At 40.1% G+C, this 26,051-nt stretch overlaps 2 protein-coding genes across 5 annotated transcripts in view; both read left to right on the top strand.

The window, feature by feature from the left end:
* LOC141435821 (uncharacterized) overlaps positions 1-12,368 on the top strand; it is a 143,794-nt gene extending 131,426 nt beyond the window's left edge. For 3 of the 4 annotated variants that reach the window (XM_074098645.1, XM_074098646.1, XM_074098647.1), the window contains 5 exons: positions 7,191-7,332; positions 7,687-7,802; positions 8,100-8,199; positions 8,288-11,645; positions 12,130-12,368. In XM_074098645.1, the coding sequence (XP_073954746.1) occupies positions 7,191-7,332; positions 7,687-7,802; positions 8,100-8,199; positions 8,288-11,628 (3,699 nt within the window). In that variant the 3' untranslated portion in view covers positions 11,629-11,645; positions 12,130-12,368. Of the gene's footprint in view, positions 1-3,951; positions 4,160-7,190; positions 7,333-7,686; positions 7,803-8,099; positions 8,200-8,287; positions 11,646-12,129 lie in introns of all 4 variants that reach the window. The other variant, XM_074098648.1, reaches the window with a different exon arrangement.
* A 3,248-nt stretch (positions 12,369-15,616) lies between these two features.
* The window catches only part of LOC141435822 (protein Fe65 homolog), a 110,683-nt gene continuing 100,248 nt past the window's right edge, over positions 15,617-26,051 (top strand). The window contains exons 1-2 of the mRNA XM_074098650.1: positions 15,617-15,832; positions 25,379-25,545. Of these exons, the coding sequence (XP_073954751.1) occupies positions 25,410-25,545 (136 nt within the window). The 5' untranslated portion in view covers positions 15,617-15,832; positions 25,379-25,409. The remainder of the gene's footprint in view (positions 15,833-25,378; positions 25,546-26,051) is intronic.

Here is a 26,051-nt window from a genome sequence, read left to right as displayed (position 1 = left end):
GTAACGAGACGTATACAGGCCGATATGATGACGTATTGCAGTTACCACATCAACCTCGCGCTACCCTCCATCTCACAGCTATGGTCTCATACAACTCATACAAATCGATAAATTGCATGAGACGCGTCCGTGTTGCAGCAGATTATGTCTCCCCTCTTCCTGCTTTCAATTGATATAACATTATAAATGCTTAACGTCAGCGCTGATGCAATGGACACACAGACAGGTTGATAACTTGAAGTCCTGTTTCACCACTGTCTGATAAGTTCCTGGTATTTTAAGTGAGAGATATCCGTAATGCCGTCTCTAATATTGACAGTTTTTAGATCACTGAAATAAAAGTAATAATTTAGTATTCAGATTGATTATTTTTTTAGTAACTACTCGAAGTAGGAGAAGTTTAGATGAAAAATCTAAGTCTTTTAGAATTTATTTCGACGCCAAACAAGATTAAATTTTAATTCTGATCCAAAATTTGTGTGTTCAAGCGTAATTATTACGTTCTTTCAAAGTGTGACCTTGTATTGAATAACACGGTGGCAATTACAATCGCATTCACCATCACTTTCTGACACCATATCTTATTAGTGCCGTTTATAAGATATTTAAATTTGATTAATAAGCCCTTCTACATCTACACCTGAAACAGGAATTTTCCTAGTTCAGGGTCCATCCCAGCCTACGTACGTCCCACTGCTGGGCACAGGCCTCCTCTCAGAACAAGAGGGCTTGGGCCATAGTTCCCACGCGGACCCAGTGCGGATTGGGAACTTCACACGCACCATTGAATTGCTTCGCAGGTTTGTGCAGGTTTCCTCACGATGTTTTTCTTTACCGCAAAGCTCGTAGTAAATTTCAAATGTAATTCCGCACATGAATTTCGAAAAACTCAGAGGTGCGGGCCGCTAGTTCAGAGTAATGTATTTTATTCGTCCCTTTTAATAAGTGTAGCCCATAAGTTTGTTAAAATTGTATTTATGAAAGATAAATAAAGATGATTATTATTACTATTATTATTATTTATTATTATTATTATTACTCGAAATTATGACATCCGTCCATCCCATACATGACAACATTCGAAAAATTAATTTCTGTGTTATAATTAAACTGAAATATTTCATTTCATTAATGAAGCTCTCTAAATTACTACATTTGCACACCCACAGTTCACATTACATCATTATTATGTCTATTTGTAGTAATCCAAAGCCAAAAGGACTTTAACGCCTGGCGCTTACGTCATTATTGTACACGTTCGTATATAAATAGCGTAACCGCCAACCATTAGGTTCCATTTTCAGTGGATTGTCGCATTTAGTTTTTCAACGAGCCAAAACATCGGGCAATGCCGCACCTTTACAATATGGGACAAATTTACAGTACATTTAATGGCGATTAATTCAAGCTAAACTTTATAACGCCAAGGATACAATAGAGCGTATTGCTGAAGCTACAAGAACATTTTAATGGCCAATTTCGCATGTTTTTGCATTGTTGCCATGTTTTGTTGCAAGCGCTTAGATGAATTTATCGAATCAGGCGTTACTTTGCGGATGTCCATATCAATAAACTGGAAGGAATGTCTTTGCTTTTTTTGGTCTAATATCTGGTAGCATGGTGTACGGTTGTGTTGCTCTGAAGATGAGCTCTGGTTGAATTCGAAACGCGTCAGTGTAGTGTGGTGGTAATAGATGGGTTTATGTGATTTGTTCATACACGATGCATATCTTGTATAAACTTATCTAATATCATAAGGTCGCAGGTGAGCAAAGCAATTCGTTTAGTTCAGCGCTTAGATTATTTTTTACCGGTTAAAAAACAAATCGTGATCCAAATTGCGAGGTAAATTTGCGCTACTAATTGTCAAATAAAATGCCTTTGCATTCCAAAAATTATTCCGTAAGTTTCTAAATTAACCAACAATATATACTTTTGAATTTCACGAGCAGGGTTTGCATCATTTACCCATTAATTTGGCTCGCACTGCGAACTAACCGTAAAAGTTTTCAAGGCAACAGAAACAGTCGTTAACATTACAAATGTGCTTTATGATTGGTCGGGCACTTAATTAGGCAGTTGTCTCACCGCCGGCGAGGAATCGATTGGCTATCGACTATTTTCTCGCTCAAGAAACGAACAAAAGATATAAGATCCTGTGTGAGTAAACGCACATATATTAATAGTTGATCGCTGGCCACTTCCGGCGAGAACTCGCTCTTACAGTGTGTCGCAGCAGCGAAAAAGCTTTACTCCTTCGGTATAAATAGGCGAAATCGGCCACTTGAATTGACCTTTTTGAATTTGGACCAAAACTAAAAACCATCCAAAGTAATTTTGTCAAACTAATAATTGTGCTGCAAAATATTTACGACCAAATTTATTTTTGTTGCAAATTAGTTAAGTAAACACAATTGGAATATTGTCCATTATAAAGTATGAGCAAAATGAAATAAGCAATAAATGAATCTTGTCTAAATCAAGTAATAACTTGATATGTAGGCCCAAAACAAATGATTTCGGGTGGGACATATTTACAATTCGTCATATTTCTAAGTGTACGTAAAATGTAAATATGTACAAGTGGTCTTTTTTTTTTGTTGTAAATTAATTTGTCTTTGATTTGTGTGGTGTTATTAATTTTCGACTATATTCAAGATGGTCAATTTTATTGTTGATGTATTTCAAATTGTCATTTTTCTGCTTTGACGTATAATTTCGAGTTGTCCATTTTCCATTTGCACTAAATGACAGTAAATCGGAAAAAGTCATCGACATAGCTCGAAGAATAGCAAGTTGGAGTGGCAAGGAGCGGGCCATATTGCTTGAAGAACAGATAATCGTTGGAGGAGAAAAATGCTCGAGTGACGACCATTAATACCCCTTAGTTTAGATCTATAAGACTAGCCATATTATACATCTCCTAAGACGAGTTATCGCTTATATCTTATCTCTGACTTTGGCATTGATATCTATAACCAAGTTTGTTATCAGTTGTTGATACAATATTGAAAATTGATTTATAACCAGTCTCCATGCACCCAAATCATAATTACATAACAATATATTTAGAGGAAATACAACCTTTTTATAAACATACATTAAGGGATTCTTAGCTATCGTAAGGTCGCGGGTGAGCAAGGAAATTCTTTTAGTTCACTGATATGGACCTCCGCAAAGTAACGCCTGATTCAATCAATTATTTAAGGGATACCCTTTTGTTTGTTTGTTTGATATCTGGCCCCTGTACCATTAAAATACAAGTGTTACAAATCTACATAATTGTTAACTTTCTCATATAAAAAGTGACAATTGGCTGTAATTGTAACACTTCTAACTTTTGTGGTACGGGAGGTTGGAATTACTGACTCGATTTTAAGGATTCTTTGACTTATAAGAAGCTACATTGCCTCTGATCGACATTAGATAATTTTTTATTCCGGGAAAATGTAAAGATCCCGCGGGACGAAGGTACACAGCTTAGAGTTGCGCGTGTCAGTACTTAATCACGAAAAACTTTTTCACGAAAACTATTTCACGAATGACTTTATCACGAAACAACTTTATCACGAATGACTTTATCACGAAACAACCATATCACGAAAACTGTTTCACGAAAACGAGACCGTCGTGAGATGTTCAATATATCTGACGTTATCGATCCCAATCATCTTGCATGCGGGCATCTGGTGACCGATGTAATCTTTAGAATATATTACAATATGCATTCCATTTTGACTGGAAAATACGTAGAATGATAGGCACTGCTATTATCCTCATAAAAAAAACAGATATAAAGAATCCAATTAAGAGACAAAATAAGGCAACTACAGGCAGCGTTATTTTTGCAATATCCATCAGACTTTCCTTTCCTTAAGGAATATGTATCGGCTTGCGCGTAGAATATTCCGAGAACAATTTAGCAATATTTTTAGTTATTTTTGTGTGCAGAATCGTCCTTAAAAGCCAACAACGAATGATAAGTTAGAAATTTAATTATAAGTTAAAACAAAATCAAAAGTGCAATAAAAACTGTGATATATACAATGCTGTGACTGAACCTAAAACTGTCAAAATGATGTTATACGTGACCAAAACCACGGAGGATGTGGCTGTGAAGAGGCCGCCCAGGAGGAGGCATATCAGTGCCAGAATAAAGGTTTGTTATTGGTTATACTTGGCCTTCTATCATCGAGACTGTTCAAAGGGAAAATTAGTTACTACTAAATCATTATTTAGTAGGTACTAAACTTTGTCTTTAAATACTCATGTGATTTTCTCGTCTACACGAGAAAACAGTAGATTTTTGTTTAGTCACCTTCAACTTCGAACCGCTCTTAAAAGAGTGGAAGGTTAGAATCATTCTTGGCTTTTACAACTTTACAGGGTGAAACAGTTGAACTTGTGGCCGGTAAAGATGTTCTTTCTAAGAAGCGGGAGTGAACATAATTCGCTATTTTGGCCACTATCATTATATGTATGAGTAAGTGTAGTAGGTCTCAGGCGGGTCTTTATAATGAGGCGTGTGGCATCCAGGTGTTCTAAGCATGCGTTTTATAAATATTTTTTGAAACGTGCATACAAAGCTGAACTCTCATAAATCTATTTCCTCTACATCGTAAACTTCTGATGACATCGCGTCAGTAATTACCTAACTAGCACGTTATTTAAGACACGTAGTGATGCTATTTCGTTTCAATTGTATTGCAAAACCCATGTTTTCATTAAACGGTTCAAACCAATTTCAGGAACCGCTTCCTTCGATCAAAAGAAAATGAGTCCAATCGGTTTCTAATTCGAAACAATAATTGCTTATTTGCTTTCCAATTATAGACTTTGAATTAGCAGATTTATATCCGTATTGGACTGGTAAATACGTGGAACCAATCACCATCCAATTTTCTGGTAGCTAACTGCCTGTTAGTCGGTTTCGTTGATGTCTTTCGGCGATGCCGCTATTATGAGGTGCACAGGGATGATTCGAGTAATAGGTTAGGAAGAGGGCTGTATCATCATCATCATCTCAGCCGCAGGACGTCCACTGTTGGACATAGACCTCCGCCATAGACCTCCAGTCGCTTCGGTTGGCAGCGGCCTGCATCCACCGTGAACCAGCGGCTTTAATCAGATCATCCGTCCATCTCGTTGGTGGACGTCCTACTCTGCGCTTGCCAATCCGCGGTCTCCACTCGAGAACTTTTCGGCCCCAACGACCGAGGCGGAGATACGGCGGAGGGCCGTATATTAAGACATATTTTAACATTTTCGCGTGCCTGTTTTTAAGGGCGCAGGCTGAAAATCAGCGCTGCAAGTTTCCTTTGCTCGCAGCTTATGCTGAGCCTGAGCCGATTGCCACCTGCTTATGACACAGCGGCAATAGATTAATTGTATGAAACACTAGTTAGAAGACTCAGTCAATCACGGTTTGGTTTAAGCCCAAGGATCGCAATTTCCCCATCTTCGTGTTATGCGCTTCGCTAAGTTTTATATCCGTAAAAGGAGGCTTTCCAATATCATCATCAGTAAATCTAAGTATAATTCGCTTTCGTGTGAAGAAATAACAAGAAAACAGATCACAACCAGATTAAGAGAAAGTAATTAGATAATAAAATAAAATAACTCGCGATTTTTTGTTAATGAGACAAGAAGAAAAACGAAGAAGTCGTTCACCTGATGGTAAAATCTCACCGCTGTTCAATACTCGGAATACCAGTGGCACAGTGGTGCATTGAAGTCCTAGACGGCCAAAATAGAATGTCTTTTCTGACATTAATGCTTTACCTTTAGTTCAATTTCTTTTTCTTCTCTGTAGTTGTTCGCCTGGCAACACTAGTTGTACATAAAGCTTTGCAATGCAGGCTCATCGTATTATATTGTAAAATTGTTTGTTCCATAATAAACAAGTTTATTAAAATAATCTACTCTGTTATTTTACTGAACACCTCTTAGCGCTAAGATTAGTGAGTAAAGTGCTATACCTTGAGAGATTCGTATGGAACACTTCGTAGAACCCTGTCGCAGGGAGCCTCTGCTGCCTCCATCAAGACTTTTTTTGATAAGTGCGGCAAATCTTGACTGCAACTGGGCTCTACCGAGCGACATACGAACTTGTCGAGGTATTGCAACTGATCTGACAATAGGTCCCTCGCAAAATATGCAGCTTCACTATATACAAATTCTTTAGATAACAAAGGCCTTATCACAGTAACCTCATTCATTCAATAACATTCACTACAAGCTCTTACGACCAGCAATGATGTAAACGCGTTCCGCCTGAATGGCTTCTTTCCATGAGGACGCATTCATGTATCGTATCCGGTATTGCCCCTGTTTTATAACTTACGATGCAATTGTATAAGAAATCTACTGTCATTACTAGAGGACGTAAATTCAATGCAAGGTTATTTATTAGAGGACGTGATGCATGCATGAAAAATGCTAAAAATGCTAGCAAAATTAAATTAAAAAGTCTTAAGTTTTTAATGATTTTACTTATTACCCATGATGCACCGGCCCAAAAACTACTACTCCTTCCGGACGGTTAAAGACATGGGTGCCGGAAGGTGCGTGCAAGGGCAGCATCCCCTGACCTATAAGGAAATGCACCTACATATCATGATTAAGACACAGAGAATTAAACTTATAGTTGTTGATAACTCTTAGGTGCAGATTCAAGATCGAATTCAACTGGTTACAGCTTCGAGTTCACGGTGGATGCAACCGAAGCAACTGGAGGTCTGTGGGGGAGATGTCCAACAGCGGGGGTCTTCCGGCTGATGAAGATGATCATCATCATCATCATGTCAGCCAAAAGACGTCCACTGCTGGACATAGGCCTCCCCCAAGGCTCTCCACTTAGACCAGTCTTGTGCTTTCCGCATCCACCGCGATCCTACCGCGTTGCATTGACCGCTGCTGCGTTGGAGGCCTACCGACAGCTCGTCTCCCGGTCCGCGGACGCCATTCGAGAACCTTCTGACCCCATCGGCCATCAGTCCTGCGAGCAATGTGCCCCGCCCACTGCCACTTCAGTTTCGCAATTCTTCGGGCTTTGTCGGTAACCTTAGTGCTACTGCGGATATAGTCATTTCTGATTCTGTCCCGCAGAGAAAACCCAAGCATAGCCCTCTCCATAGACCTCTGGGATGAAGATGATAATGATGATTAATTGTATCTGTTGTTGTCCACAGCGGCACCATGCGGGCATATCGCAGTCGTCCTGCAGCGATGGCTCGCTCCTCAGCGTGGGTTCCTCGGAGATGGAGGAGGACAGCAGCAGTGGCCACCACCACTCGCACGACCACTCCAACAGGAGCGACCATTCTGATTACAGTAAGTGATAGCACTGATTGGGAAAAGATAGCCTTACATTTTGGACTTATCCGGGCCAAACATACGAAAGGTAATCTTTCTTTCTACTCTAAAGGTTCTCTGGCTTTTTCCAAGTCACGTTTCCCAAACGTTTCATTTGCCAACTCAGGATTTTCTCCGAAACTATATTTTTTTAGGAACTTTCACAAAACAAACCTAACCTACCTACCGTGTTCTATAAAAGCATAAGAAAATACACCGAAAAAAATTTTTGGTTTTGGAGAAAATGTATGCTTAGTTGGCAAACAATAATTCTGCGAAAAGGCAGTACCCAACTCTAACGCTACTACTAACGCCATCTATGATCTATTCCAGACTTCTCGGAGCCAGCGTTGGGCGTCGCGCCGTTGTCACACTCCGCCGCCCGACACAAGATGGCAGTGCGGCCGCGGCGGACACATGGCGCCCCCAGGCGGAAGAAAAATAATCCTGTAAGCATACCAACGCATTAGCAACATTACTAAATCTGAATATTCCGTGTAAATTCAAAAGCCAGGAAAAAAACATGTTTGTATAGTCAAAGAAACAGAATCGCGTACCTTTTAGTTACATCTATTTCCCACTGAGTCCGCGTGATCGACGGCACGAGCCCTCACAGTCAGGCTTTGTTGTTGTTGTATACAGTCACGTGTAGCTTAGTTGACAATGCTAGTACAGTTAACAAAAAATACAACCAGCAAAAAAACTTGTATTAAAAAGAATGTTTATCAAAATCTTTGTTGTTTCAGATTGCCGCGTCAGCCTTGCCAATCACGCCAGAACTGAACGAAGAAATGATACGAAGCACTACTCCTGACGTCACCCACAAGACCTCAGAAGTAGTTACTGGTACGCTCAATAAATTAACAGTCTCTTTCTACCTGACCTCTTGGACGACCTATTTTCGTTGTTTTAACTATTTTCTTTTAATTTCCAGAATCATTCTCTTCATCGACCACTACGAAGCATCACGTCATGAAAGAGCATCACCAGCAGTTGAACCGGGAGCTCCACAGAGTATTGGAGACCCCTAGCGACACCCGCCTCAAGTCCTCCTCATTGCCTCCCGGACTCGCTCTCAGCCAAATGATAGGCCAATCACCCGCCAAACTCAGCATAGCCGAACAAAGTACCCCACGCTCCTCAATAAAAAGAAGCAAATCCAGTTCCCAGGGCCAATCTCTCCGGGAAGGCTCACCACAATCACACGTCACCACCAGCGAAAGCCAATTCAACACCCATCACTCCGAAGAACGTATGTCCAAATATCGAGTAGACAATAAATACGCCGAGGAATCTTGCCACGAAAAGAAGTCTAAATCGGAGAAAAAAATCGAAAACGAAGTCATTCGGTCCTCTAAGAAGGAGGAATCGTTCTTCAGTCGGCTGCTTTTGAGGAAAAGCGGGAAGAAGTCGAAGAAAGATCAGACGGACGGGGACAGTCAGGACACTAAAAAGTCTAAGACGGAAAAGTCAACGCCGCAGTATAAAGTAATGGACACAGAGAGGAGCGGATTCGTTTACGTCGATCACGGACTAGGGCAGAAGCCTGTGCCTGCGGAACGCACCCATGTGCACAAGTCCGCTGCACAGAAAGCATTTGCCAACCAGATGCACAAGCGGCTCGATAATAAAGGCGCCTACGTGCAAGAGGGCGTGTACAAAGACGTGTACAGTGCCGCCAAAGTTCCGGGCGTAGAATACAGCATAACTGATCTCAAAATCGCCGAAGAAACCGACAAAATGTTGAATCTTGAAATGAAAAATCGCTTCAGCAGGCGCGACGAGGTCAATGAAAAAATGGAGCGCTCGAAGCGGACGTCTTCCAAAGAGACCGTCGAAGATAAAAGGGAATCTTTCAGCTTGCACCACGACAAGTCCAAACGGCCAGCGTCTGTCCAGAGACTAGTCGAACCGTTCTCATCCAAAGCATTTATTAACAACGAGCTGGCTAGTTTGGCTCAAGAAGAGAGCTTGTCGCCCACTCTAGTGGTCTCAGACGAGGAGCCGCCGATCAGAGCGGTCCGCATGAAGAGCGTCCACAGCGACTACATGTTCCACAGCGGCAGCATGCCCAAGAACATTCCCTACTTCAACCACAGCGTCGTGATGTCGGCGTCAGCGTCCCCTCCCAAGCACCTGCACCAGAGTTCCGAAAACGTGAAGCATTTACACCGATCTTCCGACCATGTCTGCGAGCTCCGCGATAAGCAGATCGAGAAACGCGAGAAGGCTCACCGCGCCTCTAAGACTGAAGAGGCCTACGTGAACTCAGGAATCCGATCGCTCGGTGACGAGTACGTGGAGACTAGAAGCAGCATCGGCAAGTCGCACAGCTTCCGTTACGCTTCGGAATCGCCCTCGATCAGCTCTCAGGAGAGCCAGCTGCCGAGTCTGCCGGCTATCGTTGGCATTTCTGAGCCGCTGCTCGAGAGTTGGGAGGTCAACTATAGGAGGAACGTCAGCGACCGACACGATTATTCCAAAAGAGTGTCAGCGCGGAACTATAACATCATGCATGGAACTGCTGAAGCTAACTACGACAGCCTACCGAGCACCGATAGTAGCTACCTGGACAGCCTCAAAACTGACATCCACGAAGACAAAAAGCTCTTCTCGAGTAGCATCCAGATCACTATGGACAGCCATAAGCGCGATAGTGATATTTCGCAGATAGAAGCTAAAATCGATGATATAATAAGTTCGCCAAAGCCGATTATGGCACCAATACTCAAGTCTAGTTCTTTAGATAGTGTTAAGAGTAGTCCTGAGAAGCAGGTAGAGGATAGGAGGAAAACTATTTCAGTAGAGAGTGCTTTAAGTCAAGGCGGAAAGATCAGTCATAACATGATCCAAAAGGAAAAGCAAGAAGCAGAAAACTATGTATCAGTTACTATGATCAACAAAGAACAAACGCCCCCTGTTCGGAATGATGCTCCGAAGATAACTAAAAGCGACGAAAAAATACAACAGTCGGGGACAGTTAAGCCTGGAGTGCCAGAATTTTTAAAAATACAGCTTAATAGAGTTGATGCCAAGCCAACAACTAATGTGGTGCTGACGGCTAACATAACGCCAAAGAAAATTGATAGTCCGCAAGCCGAAAATGACATTGAAACGTTTGAAGTGACCGAAAGTAAATTTCAGAATATCCAGATAAGAAAAGAGGCAGTTACCGTGGGTAAAATTGAAAGTTTGAGTGAAAATACTCAAGTCGATGTTAAGAGTTCTCCTGTTGTTGCTAAGAAGTCTGCATCACAGCCACCTCTCACACCACAAAGTCCTTCAACTCCCAAAGCATTTTTCAAACGGAAAGCAACAAGCGTAGAACTACAAGACAGACCAGAGAAACCAAGAACTAATTCATTGAGCACAGATGGAAGCACTGAAAGAATTTATGACAACATATCCATGGACCGCAAATCACATTCGAGCTTCGGAAGCAAGAGCTCGATTCAGAGTACAGACAGCAACGATATCAGAACTCCAGATAGAAACGAAGAAGCCGTCGTTTATCGTAAGAAACCAGTAATGTTATCGAAGGAACTCCGCAGTGAGAGACGCAACGACGACGAACCAGAACTCATGAAAGTTTTCGCCCGGCGCTCTCTCAAACTTAAAGATTGCGAAGCCGAAACTCTTGCCCAAGAGATTGCCGAAGCGAATAGCTTCAAAGACGAGTTAGTCGATAACAGCGCTACCAGATCCAAACTGCTCAAAAACGAGTTTAATGCATCCATCAAATCCAGGGACAGCGATAAAGAGAACGACGACACAGCGTCTAAAACTGAAGAGAACAGGATAATAGATATCGCTGCTCGCGTCAGTCAGTTTGGTGTACCACACTATCAACGAAGCGTTAGTATCAACAGCGTGGCCAACCCCAAAAGGGAAAGCGCTCCAGTGTATAGAAGCGAAGCAAACAAATACAAGAAAGAAGTATCAGACTCTACACCTGAAAAACGACTAAGAAATAGAACATTCCCAGACCCTTCTAATGACAGAGAGGACATCAAAAACATAACCAAATCAGAAGCTTTAGCTTACAAAGCTGACACTCTAACGAAACGGCCTTGGCAAAGGAAGGATGATGATGTAAGACACTTGTCTGTTGAGAAAGAGAAACGTGAGAGTGCTGTGATAGAGAAGGGGGATAAAGAGGAGAAAGAGAGGGACGAGGGGGCGGGAGGTGAGGCGGACGCGTCGCCACAGTTCAAAGGGATACTGCAGATGAGGGCCGAGTGGGAGCGGCGCGCCAAACAGGGCATGACCAAATAAATGGTGCTAGTTGCAAGGTAAATATACAATGAATTTTGTGAATTTTTTTAGATGAGTTCTTATTGGTTGTGCTATTATAAGACCAAATTTCTAGGACAACCGGAATAATTCTATTGGTTTTTCGGTTATGACAAACACTTGTTTAATGACTGTATATTTTGATTGCATTGACATTGACTTTTTACTGCGTAAAGGGTTAGCAGACCTGAGTATTTGTTATTAAATTCAGCTTGATACCTCCACGTGTTCCTCAGAAAAAGTGTCTTGACAGAGAGGAACAACAAAGGGGTCTGTTTTTCTTATTAAAGTACGGAATCCTAAAAGTGGAAAAATTGCTGTCTCGACGAAATTTCCATATTTCTTAAATCTTTTTTGTAAAGGCCCCTATTTGTGGGGGCACCTCTTTTGTAAGAGCCCTTTTCTTATGAGAGCCGCTATCTTGTGAGAACCCCTTTCTTGTGATCCAGGCCGTATTTAAATGTTTTTTTTTATTATCCACAGAGTCCGTAGTGGATGCAGGCGACACGACCGCGCTACATAATATTAACATAGTATATACTTAGCTTAGATTGCATCAGCAAATTAATGTTATTCATACTAGAAATTTATCTAACGTTGTTATGACAATGTATTTTTGAGTGTTATTGCAATGAAATAGCGAATAGTTCTATTTTATTAAAAAATACTATTGTGTATTAAACATTTCTGAACTGTGAAATACAAATTTTATTCCTAATAAAGTTTTTTTTATTGGAGTATATTCCTTTGAGAAATATTTTTTAATATAAAGCCTAACATGTATTTTAATTTAGAATTGAAATTTAGAAACAGTAGTTTAAGTCAAAAGCGTCACATTCTTAACTGACTTCAAAAAAAGGAGGTTATCAATTCGACACCCAGAAGAGTTGCACTGTTTTTGGATAATAATAAGTAACCCCCTTATTCATAAACGACAATCAAACCTATTTTAGTTAAAATGCCGCTAAAATTCGTTTGTCCTTATCTGTCACTTCGACATTTGTATTTGTTAGAAAGGGACAAAGCATTTGTTAGTTAACATAGGCTTGTTAAGTTTATGAATAAGGGGTTAGTCTATACCAGCTTTTCGAGTAAACACGTGTGCCAAATTTGACCAGTGTATATTATAAGTCGGATTGCATAAGTATTTTTTAGTTTGACCACAGATAGACCAACTTAGGGAACAGTGTAAATGTCATCGAAATCAGTTTAGAAGTTTTTGAGATACAGAGTTAAATCTGCGTAAGTCACTGAAAATGTGTCGTTGGCTTAACAGCGTAATTCTAAATAAAATACTTATAGCATAGTCGTAAAGTCGAGTGGTTTGACCTATGGCCTCTCAAGCAGAGGATCGTGGGTTCAAACCCCGGCTCGCACCTCTGAGTTTTTCGAAATTCATGTGCGGAATTACATTTGAAATTTACCACGAGCTTTACGGTGAAGGAAAACATCGTGAGGAAACCTGCACAACAAACCTGCGAAGCAATTCAACGGTGTGTGTGAAGTTCCCAATCCGCACTGGGCCCGCGTGGGAACTACTGCCCAAGCCCTCTCATTCCGAGAGGAGGCCTGTGCCCTGCAGTGGGACGTATATAGGCTGGGATGATGATGATGATAGTCGTAAAGGATGAAGAATTAGTTGAGTAAAAGTACTCCTATTCGTCTACTATTTGCCTGTCCACGGCCTTGGAGATATTGCTGTCTCTACAAATTCCATTTTGTAAGTAAGTTTAATATCTCAAAATGACTAAACCGCTTTTGGTGAAACATATCTAAGAACCATCGGTAACCTGCTTTCAAATAAAAGAAACCGCATTCAAATCGGTCCACCCGTTTAAGAGCTACGGTGCCACAGACAGACACACATAGCAGTCAAACTTATAACTCGCCTCTTTTTGCGTCGGGGGTTAAAAAGTATCCCTGGCCACTTTTTTGATGGGTGTAACTGATTCTGATGTGATGTACATACACAACACCACAACTGCTTTGCAAGTTCGTGCAGGTTTCCTTACGATGATTTCCTTTTTCGTAAAGCTCGTGGTAATTTCACAATTTAAAAAAAAGCTGCGATCCCGGGTTTGAACCGCGATACCGCGACCGGCCATAAGGTCAAACCACCAGACCAGGGCACCACGGCTTTTTAAATTAATAAATGTACATTCCCACAAGAATCACGTAATGAGGGATTTTCGATAGGCGAGATATCGCTAGATGGCGTTAGTGTCGTGAGGTCGTTTGACGTTTCAGTCTTGCTTGCGATTGGCTCATTTATTTAACCTCATTGCTCATTAAATAAGTAAATATCATGGGACACTTGACACCAATGAGGGCTATCGTTTTTTGTCTCACTAGATGGCGCACTGTTGCGTGAGGTTTTTAAGTATGGCTTTCAAAGTCTGTTATTACGGGCGTGAAAACAAAGTTTAGATTAAAATCATATTTAATACACCTTAAAGCCGTACCATAAAAATATCGAGCATGCCACAGTGTTGCATAGTCCCCGTTTTGTTCGGAAAAAAGGGAGGACAAAGGTTTCCGAAAGTCAAAACTGTGTCAAAACACAGACATTCATTGCCCCGGAACGCATATTTGCCATAATTAATCTCAGATATTGCAAAATATTCACAAAATTATTCTAATTATAAATAAACCCGCGTAGCTCACCCAAAAACTATGAGATTTGACATTTCGGAGACCTCACGCTACACTAGCGCCTCTAGCGGCGAATTCATACGCGATAGCCCTCATTGACCTAGACCCAAACTAAGCAAAGCTTGTACTATGGATACTAGGCAACGGATAAACATACTTATACAGATAAATACATACTTATATACATATTAAACATCCAAGACCCGAGAACAAACATTCGTATTATTCATACAAATATCTGCCCCGGCCGGGAATCGAACCCGGGACCTCAAGCTTCGTAGTCAGGTGCTCTAACCACTTGGCCATCGGGTCCGGTCCAGTCGTCATTTAGGTACTATGTATTTCAATGCATTAACAGCGATACAGAGTTTTCTAGTAACTCTAGTGCAGGATAACGTGTTACATAGAATTTTGTAAAACATTGTATTTATTGTTATTTTGTTCTGCAAATTATTGAATAAATTACCTTATCTTATCTTATCTTATCTTATTAAGAGTTTATGACTTGCAAGAAATATCGTTCATGTTACATTAAATATTTAATTTAACTTTTTTCCACGCACAACAAAAATGTGGACCAGCTTCCTGGGCCGTTGTTTTTCTGGGGGCGGTACAGCAGGGATCTTTCAAACACGAGCCTATCAAACAAAGAAAGAAAAAAACATTTATTCGTGACAATTACCGTTACGTAAACGACAAACGAGAAAACAATGTAGGCAAGCAACTATCTATCAGTCTTTCAAATAATATTTGCGAGGCCGGAAAGCCAACGAGATTGAAATGGTCAATCGAGAGCCGCAGTGTAATGCAACTTCACGATTTTCTTCTTTAATCTTACACTTCTTGCAAGTCTAAACTGGGCTTTAGAGAAGTATACTCCACCACTAGATGTCGCTGACGGTTATCTATCAAACGGCATCGAATTCCAAACACGAAAAATAAAACTTATTTCCTCATGAAACATTTAATTTATTTGCTTGATCTAAGAAGCTTTTTTGACTCAACGTTCGTAGATATTGTAATTGTGTTGTGGTCTCAAATTTGCAGTAAATATTTATATCCGCTAAGAAATTTACACCATCCTTCGTTCTTATCGAATCAACATTGCCATAGCAAAAAACAGCTATTAATATATTAAATGTTTAAAATAACACAAAAACTAAGTAAAAATTCTTACGGTATTCATTTATAACACGCACAACTTTTGCAAGAAAACACATCAAAACAAAACAAGATAAGAAAGATATAGATTGTAATTAGGTCCCCTAAATAAGGGTTTGATCACAAAACAAGGGGAGGTTTCACGCCTGCGCACTGCTCCCTCATACTAACCCCAATACATACGAAGTGCGTCTCCATTTTATTTTCATTTATTTCCTGTTTTCCTTACACCAGTGACAGTGAATGTGTTAAAACCACTAGTTCTCATTCTAGAAGACTTGAAGTGCTGTGATCAAAGACTATTATCAGTTGAACTTTACTCTAATAGTGGGTTACGTAATATTTTTTTGCGAAGGAGTTTCGAATAAGGCAGGTGAGAAGACCGATTTTGTACTAAAACTTAGCATTAACACAGTGAAATATCAATGTTTGAAAACACGGAATTCTGCGAAACATTATCTTGGAGGAAACATCGATTTTTTGCGGCTCAACGTTTCAAGAACGCTCGTACGTGGCCTGCATTTCGATACCAAGACCCTCTTTCTCCTTAGTCTTCCTTATTTTCGCATTAAACTAACTAATAAGAAAAATACTCTTCACCTGAATGATGTGAACAGTTCAAAAACTAATTTAAAAAACATAAATTCAACGTTAAAACTGAATGGGTAGGTACTTCAAATCTTGAGTCGACCTAATAGTACTTACCTAACTACGCACGTTCAACATGTTTCGTCGCTACATTTAGCATGTACTTTTATATGACTGACTTTTATTTAATCTAAAAATTATCAATAAGACGTTTTGCTAGATAGAACTAATTAGTTCAATGAGAGAGTCGAAATTGCCATTGCAATGATAACTAAACGTTCAGGTTAGCTCAGTGTGAGCAGGTGATGTGTCATGGGAAAATAGCACTTATTACATGAAAGGCGTACCTATAGCTAGTAGGTAGGTACAGTAAGATTCCCACAGATAAGATTTTTGTGGTCTTAGTAAAACAATGGCGCATTTAATTTTCAATAAGCAATGTAGTTTTTATTTAAACTGCTTTAAACTATAAGTATAACTGAAAACCTAAAAGTAATTTGTTCACAATTGATAGTAGAATCGAATACCTAAGCTATAAATTAAAGCCGGTTGTGTACGTATGTTTTTGATCCCTTTTTTATTGTACACAGATCTAAAAGTTGCGAATGCAGCATACTTAAATGTTTTAGCTAGGTTGCATACCTATACTATTTAGATAGTTTCATATCGGCCATTTTTTGTTAGTTTGATTCTCTTCTAAAAACGGCGAAGCGCTACTGCCAAGTTGAAATTATGAGTTTAGAAGTTTAAAGTAGTAGACAAATCGTTAATTCATAAATAGCATGGCACTGTCACAACTGGAATCCCATAGAGTTACCTTAAATTTTAATATGACAGTCATGACGTATATGGCAAAGACCGTAATGAAACGTAATTAAAAAAGTAAGTACCTAAGTGTTGTTTGTTGGCAACACTGCTCACCCTCTCAACTTTGACCTAGCCCATCGTCCTAAAAACTTATTGTAAACTATGAAATATTAGGTATGTTAAAGAAACTAATGAAGACCATATTAATTAACATCTATTGGCGCAGTCGGTAATGTGTAATTGTATATACCTAGTGTAGTGAATACCATTGACAAAGACGCGTGATTTATCGCAATTTAAATTAGACATTAATGACAGTAATATAATCACGGCACGCGTCATCGTGAATGACTCTACCTATACAGTCGAGGGCAATCTATACAGCCATATCATCATCCTTATGGTTAGTAAAATAAAAGATATTTATGACGTCTTGGTAACGTACACATATTTATTGTATTGACTGCACACTATCAACGAGGTATTACATCCAAAGACATTCTTAACACACGCTGCTCTCTTCTCAAAAGGACCCTCCCAGGATGATTTAATTAAAAAGGCACTGCACATCAAAACTTATAGACTATTCTCCGTAATATAATGCGTTTCCCAAAAAACATAATATTGACGTAGACAGGCAATGTTGTGACGTATTTGGCCCCTCTCCAAATAAGTTGGTCTGACTGTCGTGTTTAAGCAGATATACGAGTATTAATGCCTAAGCTATGCTTGTATTCGTATATGGAGCTGCCAGGAACATAATGGCATATCAATCTGCCAAGAAACTCCTAGAACTGACTGTGGAATGGTTCCATGTAGGAACGCGTTACGGTTTTTCGTGACTGTAGCTGAACTTACAAGCTTTTATTATGCTTAACTTGTGCATATGTTCAAAAATGGCAGCAGAGGATCGTGGGTTCAAGCCCAGGATAAGAATTCTGAGTTTCGAAATTTACCACGAGCTTTACGGTGTACATGTTTTATTTCACCTAAAAAAAATCACCCACTGCTGGGCACAGGCCTCCTCTCGGAATGAGAGGGCTTGGGCCGTAGTTCCCAGGCAGGCCCAGTGCGGATTGGGAATTTCACAACACTATTGAATTGGTTCGCAGTTTTGTGCAGGTTTCCTCACGATGTTTTCCTTCACTGTAAAGCTCGCCGTATATTTCAAATGTAATTTCGCACATGAATTTCGAAAAACTCAGAGGTGCGAGCCGGGGTTTGAACCCACGATTCTCTGCTTGAGAGGCCATAGGACGAACCACTCGGCCACCACGGCTTCAAAAAAAAAAGACCATAAAGTTACTAAGTATACCAATGAACTGATCCGTCAGCCAAAGTTAACGGAAATCAAGAAAAACACGGTGTATATGTGTTTTTCATAGAAAAGTTGAGTCAATTAAAGTTAATTTGTTTATGTTGGCATGCATGTGTCACGCAAGAAAGCTACCTGCTGTAAATTGTATTGTACTTAGAATTTCTGTGACGTACGAATGACGTAGCTATTTTGGTGTATTGTGTATTGGTTTGCGATTTTCTATTGCTTTTTGAAATACTTATATCGGCGGCCAATCGTAAAATCCGCTAGATCACGAAATTCCTAGGCATATCATGAAATAGCACCAAAAAATAGAAAATTTAGGTACGAAGAGCGAAGCGAGATAAATTGAAACTACAACGAAGCGAGCGTGCCGCGGCAGCGGCCGGCGAAGTGCCAGAACCGATATGGCGGCGTTTCATGATATGCCTAGGAACTTCAGGATATGCCTAAGCTGGCCAAATCATGAAATGGCGGCGTCTCATGACATGCCTAGTTATTTCATGATCTGTCTAAACGTCACTAGGCAAATCGTTAAACGGTGAGTTTTGAACGATATGGCGGATGTCCCTTAGCCAATTCATGAAATGGCTCCATTTCACGATATGCCTAGGAATTTCGTGATCTGACGGACTTTACGATCGGCCGCCGACACTTATACCAATTTCCGTGAAAAGGGATAAGTAAGCCAAGTATAGTAAAAGATTATACCTGTAATTAATTAGAGTGATGTAGGCACAGTCAACAGCTGCAATATCTGACACAACAAAACCTGCATAAATATCTGCTACGACTCTATTTCTAGGGCTGGTAGGACGTTGCAGATATTTATAGGGTCGGTAGGACGTTTCAAATATTTGTAGGGTCGGTAGGACGTGTCAGATATTTGTAGGATCGGTAGGACGTGTCAGATATTTGTAGGGTCGGTAGGACGTTTCAGATATTTGTAGGGTCGGTAGGACGTGTCAGATATTTGTAGGGTCGGTAGGACGTGTCAGATATTTTTGCACGCTCCACTGTAGCAGTTCAAGTAGTTGACTGTACGTGTGTATTATTAAAGCTTACAAAAGAAAATTGTGTATTAACCGAGACACGCTGATCATAAATAAGTTCAAATGAGCACAAGTCACACAATTTCGCTGTCTTTGAGTTTGATGATTCCATGGAGCCATGGTGGCCTCTAGGTTTGACCTATGGCATCTTAAGTAAAGGATCGTGGGAGGGCCCCGGCTCGCACCTCATAGTTTTTAGGAATTCATGTGCAAAATTTACCACGAGCTTTACGGTGAAGGAAAACATCGTGAGGTAACCTGCACAACCTGCGAAGCAGTTCGCCTTTGTACATCTTATTATCCTGTGTTCTGTTATTATCATGTGTTTGTTATGTACAATAAAGAGTTTTACAATACACTACAATACAATTCAATGGGCTCGCGTGAGAACTACGGCCCTTCCTTCTCAGAGGAGGCCTGTGCCCAGCAGTGGGACGTTTAAAGGCTGGGATGATGATGATGATGATGATGAATTCGAGTATCAATCGATGTTGATCCTAATTGATTTTACATAGATTTAATTTTACAATGAATTTTACAATTTTAGAGATATCTATCAGGATGGTTATATTTTTTTTGTAGCCAGCTTTCAATTATATTTCCACTATTTCACGCTAGGTGACAACAGCTTCCTGTATATTCGAGTTCATAAACTTGTGAGCAAAAATTTGATCAAAAATATTTGAACACGCTTCTACGCCGTTAACAATAGAGTCGTAGATATTTTTGATCAAAGTTTTGCTCACCATACTCTCAACGTTATTGTATATACTTACATCATGTTATTATGCAGGTATGACCTCCATAATATAAATGCGAAAGTGTGTGTGTGTGTGTGTGTGTGTGTGTGTGTGTGTGTGTGTGTGTGTGTGTGTGTGTGTGTGTGTGTGTGTGTGTGTGTTTGTATGTTTTGTCCGTCTTTCACGTCGAAACGGAGCGACAGATCGACGTGATTTTTGGCATAAAGATAGTTTATGGGCCGGAAAGTAACATAGGCTACTTTATTATGAAAAAATGGACAGTTCCCGAGGAAAGTTCCCAAGGCGAAGCCGCCGGCAAAAGCTAGTACTTAGTGCATAATAAGTATTAAATCCTATCTGGAATATCACTGTTGATGCTATGGAAGCAACAATGTTCTAATCTACTCTACGAGTAACTTCAAACTTTTTCACTGCCTCCAAGACTTTTTATTGACTAGTCACGTTACTTTACTAGCCACGTGCCGCACAAGGCAAGCTTAACTAACGCTTAACCAATCGATGAGACTCCATTAACCACGGCGTGCAGTGAAAATATAGGTCCCACTGAAAAACAGCGTTGTGGCTTGCCGCAACATTATGCTGAGTGGGTCCCAATTAATATATAGTATACTATTCGATGTTTTTTTTAAATTATTATTTCATCCTAACGTGTTTTTTCTGTGTATCGAATATGTGTAAATAAATGTCTCTCTCTCTCTCTCTCTCTCAAAATAGCTAAAAACTGTATCCGATACCGATTATTAACCTGAATTCCGATTGCTACATCAATTCTTGTTTCTCGAACTCTACTTTTACAAGGTCCAAACGCCGTGTGTTGAAAAATAAAGGAAATGTTTTGACTTAACTAATTCAGAAGAGTACCTAGATAAACTTTTTCCGGTTCGCATACACAAAGCAAAGCTCGCTATCTCCCTAAATAAGAAATTGAAATGCTTTTTGTGAATCTTTTTCCTTTTGAATTGCATAACTTCGTCTATTTATCAATTACCTTTTCTCTGCGGGCCTAAATGTTCCCCATTTTCGTATTTTGCCAGTTTAAAATGGCCGTTGAATTCGGCAATAAATTAAAAGATGGCGGAGATTCGCGCCATTTGCATAATGGCGGCCATCAATAATCATTCAGGTTGTATTAAAATTTATTGGCTCTGAGAACAGGTGGGTTGGTAATTTGTCATTATTTTTGACTTTTAATCGATAGATAGACAGTTTCGAAAAGTTAAAACCCAGGCCCTTTACTACAAGTGCAATATTCGAACTTCGTATCTTCCCGGCCCACTAACACATATTATTTAATACGAGAGTGAGAGGCCAAGACCCTCTTTGGGTCCCTGAGCCAAATTAGTTTGTTAGTTAGTTAGAGTGAGAGGGACGGTAGGTACGATACGAACTTCGATTTTCAAATTTCGTAGTAATAGCCCCCCAGTACAGAGCTACGAGAAAAATCATGCAAGTTGTATTACAGTGCGAAGCTGTAAAGCAAACGAGATTCAAGTGTTAAATTGGGCGACACAGTGTAATGCCAATTGCACGATAATTAATATAGGTACATAGATATCTAGAACACAATTTTTAGGAGGAACATTATTTGAACATGGTCCAAAACTGAAAAAAATGGGAATTTTGCACTTTAAAAACTGAATTATGATTTGTAATATTAGTTTTTTTGGAGCATTACAATATTAAGTCCGCCTTTGTACCTACTTAACACTTTACTTTTTTTTATGCTACCTTTTTGTTTTTCCTTTTTGTGCAATAAAGAGTATAAACAAACAAACATAATATAATACTGAACTTTACTTTCACTTAGGTACATCCTCGTTAATATATCCAATTATTTTAAATGTGGCTCTGCTCATATTTACATAAATAATTTATATAGACAAACCAAACAATTAATATACCGATTGGAGCACAAACTTAAACCCAAACTAACAAACCACATAAGTACCTACCACGAAACTACAGAGTGCTCGCGTTGACCGCAGCATTCGTCTCGCAGACGGATGGGCTTTACAGCCTCTAATGGGAAGTTTCGAACAGCCTGTACATTGACGCTGTAAATTATTGCTGAGTTACAAACTGAAGTATTTTACAACCTCAGCTTAAAGCAGCTGCGTTTCAGTGAATACTAGTGCAACTTAACTTGAAGGGATATCGTGTTTTTACCGTTCGATTAATAATTTTTTTTCAGTGTAATCCTCATAATTGTAGGCTTTCTAGCTCTTTAAATGGCGGAGAAAAATTTGTGTCAGATGATACATTTCGCTATAGTTCTATTTCCATTTTGTGTTTAAATAATTCAACTTCACATACTCGTAGGTATGAATTAGTTAATCAAGTTTTACCACTCGTGAAACTAATGTATAAAGATTTATAAATGTTAATAAGTATCACTTAATAATTGAAACTAGTTTTTGTGTTCCTTGTGCGGTGTGGACAGCAAAAATATAATCGTAAAGAAATTTATATGCACATTATTTAATTTATGTGTTTAATGATAAGTATTTATAAGTCATAATGTACCTATATTCATAAAGTCACTAAGACTCAAGATGTTAGTTCGTGTGAGAAGTTATACTATAGGTACGTATTTCGATCAAAATCAATAACGCAAACGTCTAGTTTTGACAGACACAGTTGCTTAAACAGTAACAGCCGCAAATCTGTGCTTTCTGTGTGCAAGTAATACATCTTTATGATTGGTTATTTGGAGTCTTTTTGTATTTTTTATTTCAACTCCAAATTTGTTACTTTTACGGGTATCCCCCCCGGGTATCGGGGTAGGGGGCTGAGGACCTGGGTTCGATTCCCAGCGCTGGTCTCTTTTTCTGGTTTTTCTGTGCATCCATGTCTCAGTTTGTATTTTCGATAATACATCTTTAGATTAATCATCATGTATTTAAGCTAATAATGTTTTTGTGGGATTTCATTCATATCAGTCATACTCGTATGTACGGAACCCTAAACATGATGATTGTAGACTATAAGCTACTAGCTTTTACCCGCGGCTTCGCTCGCGTGAACCATAAACATTTCAAAGAACCAAACAATCAAGCAAGCAAGCAAGCATGCAAGCAAGCATGAATTCAAGGCTGCATTCAAGCATGCAAGCAAGCATGCATTAAAGGCTGCATTTAAGCAAGCAAGCAAGCACGCAAGCAAGCATGTAAGTAAGCATGTAATTATGCATGAAATAGTGCAAGTAAGCATGCATTTAGGGCTGCATTTAAGCATGCAAGCAAGTGAGGCGAACTTAATACCACACGGCATACCAGCTACATAGACAGCAGCAGGGTTTAAAGCTTTGGAAAACACCTCTCGCGCGTTTCCCCCCGCGCTCCGCTAACCGACGCCCGCGCCGCTCTCTGCCGCGCTGCGTCGCCGCACCAGTTCGAGCCACGCAACCTCCGCGCACGGTCACGCCGCTTGCCGCCAGCGCCGCACCTTCGTAAGTCGTCGTACAGTACCACACAAGCATGCAAGCAAGCATGCAAGCAATCAAGCATGCAAGTGAGCATGTAAATTTGCAAGCAAGCATACAGGCAAGCATGCACGCCAGAATGCAAGCAAGCATGCTTTTTAACACATTATTTAAAAAACCGTTTGTGTAATGTGCATTCATAGTTCTATGTAGAGGGTCAGCTCAGCGGTTAAAATATGAAACAAACTTTTGGTCATCCCTTGGGAACGGCAATTTTTTCGGTATAAAAAATATCCTATTGTTTATTCTGGACTTCTAATATGACCATAATATCGAAAATAACCATAACCATATCGAAAATACAAACTGAGACATGGATGCACAGAAAAACCAGAAAAAGAGACCAGCGCTGGGAATCGAACCCAGGTCCTCAGCAATCCGTGCTGCGTGCTATAACCCCTACACTACCGCTGGGCGCTGGTCTCTTTTTCTGGTTTTTCTGTGCATCCATGTCTCAGTTTGTATTTTTGATAAAGTTATAAAGGTTTTCAAGATTAGACAGACAAAGACATACTGGCATGTGACGTCACACGCCAGTACCGCCATACTTGCTGCATAGAGAAAAGCGTTTGAGAAAAAAACAGGTATATAGATTTTTCAAAAAATCACTATAAATCCAATTTTCAACCGATTTAATTTTTCTCTTCGCTAAACACTATCTGTTTATCTATATTTTCATAATAATATTAAGATATGGCAAAATCAGGAGTTGTCAAATACCGTATTTACTTCGTTACAAACTATTCCTTTAATTAGCTGTGTGATATTTATTGACGAATGTCTTACCCGATATTCCGCTGAAGTATTGCTTCAAACAAGGCTTCAAAGTTGGCAAACCTCGTGTCTGCATGACTGTGACATCAGTCAACCAACCTCAAACACAATGTAGCCCAGAATCCTCACAGCCTGGCGACCCTACTCAACAAAGTGGTTCCCAAGCCAAAAGGACGCAAGTCAACGTAGAACTCAAACAAGATATCCCCTTTTAAACTTAACTAACAACTTTGGATTATCATGGTTTTGATAAATTACTGTTTTAACTATTAATATTGCTCCATTTGCGTGCCATAATGGACATTGTTGATTTTGCTGGGCTCTGCGCAAACGGAGTTGGAGTTGTTTGGTTATTTATTGGGCTCCTCAGTTTGATAATTAAATTCATGATGAGGATTGTTTCAGCGTGGGAAGGTTATGTGTAAGAATGAGAGGTAAGATCTTCTCTGTTGTTTGAAATATTAATAAAAGTATTATATGTAAAATAAGTTTCTAATCGGCACTGGGTCCGCGTGGGAACTATGGCCCAAGTACTCTCATTTTGAGAGAAGGCCTATGCCCAGCAGTGGGACGTATGTAGGCTGGCGTGATTTATTTATTTATTTCAAGGAGAGCAAAAATTTATTACAATATGAATTACTTATACTCGTAAATTAGCAACTTAAGACTTACACTACTTGTACACTAAACACTACACTACACTACTACACTACACTAAATACTACTTGTACTTCATAAATTTTGCTGTCATAGCATAGTCAACGTCAAAATATCTTTATTCAATTTAGGCTATAAAAAGTACTTATGAATGACAAAAAAATCTACCACCGGTTCGGCAAAACCTCTGCTGAGAAGAATCCGGCAGAAAACTCAATGAGATATAGTTTATAAACAGATTTACAATATTATTCAATGATATCTATTCTATACATTACAACTAATTACAAGTATTTAACACTACTACGAGTATATTTTTCACAACTAGCTTTCGTGCTTTCATCTGAATAAACAGAAAAATTGGCCTTTTTAGCTCCCGACTTCACCTTATTTTGGTGGCAGTTGGGAATCCGGTGTAATGAGCGACAAGCTTTTGATGATGCTGACCCAATTGGAAGTAGACGGTGTTTTGTTTGTCCAGGTCCGGCGCTGAAGTGATGCAGCGGCGCTAGATGCTGTGCGGCGCTATCTGGTCCGCCGCGCCCGTGTCCCTGCGCCTGGCGGCCGCTCTGCCCGCCGCGCGGCCTGTGCTCGCCGCGCTCGTCATGCACGCGCTGCAGCCGCGCGACGATGACTCCAGCTTCATAGGTCAGTGGCACTAGCATTGACAGAGTGGAGACAGCAGTGTCTACATGTAGACAGTAGTGTCTGCGTGTAGACAGCAGTATGTGTGTAGACAGTAGTGTCTGCATGTAAACAACAGTGTTGCGTGTAGACAACAATGTCAGCGTGCAGACAACAGTGTCTGCGTGTAGACAGCATTGACAGCGTGGCGATAGCAGTGTCTGCATGTAGATAAGATTGTCAACGTGTAGATGACACTGGCAGCATCAGGGCCGGCCTTAGCTATCTAGGCACCCCAGGCGAGTCATATTTTTGGCGCCCGTATAGATACAAAACAAGCGCCAAAATGACAGGGCGTCTTACACACCTAGACATAAGTCTACAAAAGTTTAAGTCTAGTTTTCCTTTAGATCGATAAAAATAGGTATTCAAATTAAAGTGGTTCAGTTGACCAGGCTCGCACGGCACCTTGTAGAACCTGGTGCCCCGCCCGGGCAGTCACCCCGATCGCCCTCGCCTAAAGCTGGCTC

The sequence above is a fragment of the Choristoneura fumiferana genome, chromosome 15 (assembly GCF_025370935.1).
Source record: "Choristoneura fumiferana chromosome 15, NRCan_CFum_1, whole genome shotgun sequence".
Taxonomy (NCBI): domain Eukaryota; kingdom Metazoa; phylum Arthropoda; class Insecta; order Lepidoptera; family Tortricidae; genus Choristoneura; species Choristoneura fumiferana.
Note: the sequence above shows the minus strand (reverse complement) of the source record. Positions and strands in the feature narration are given on the sequence as shown.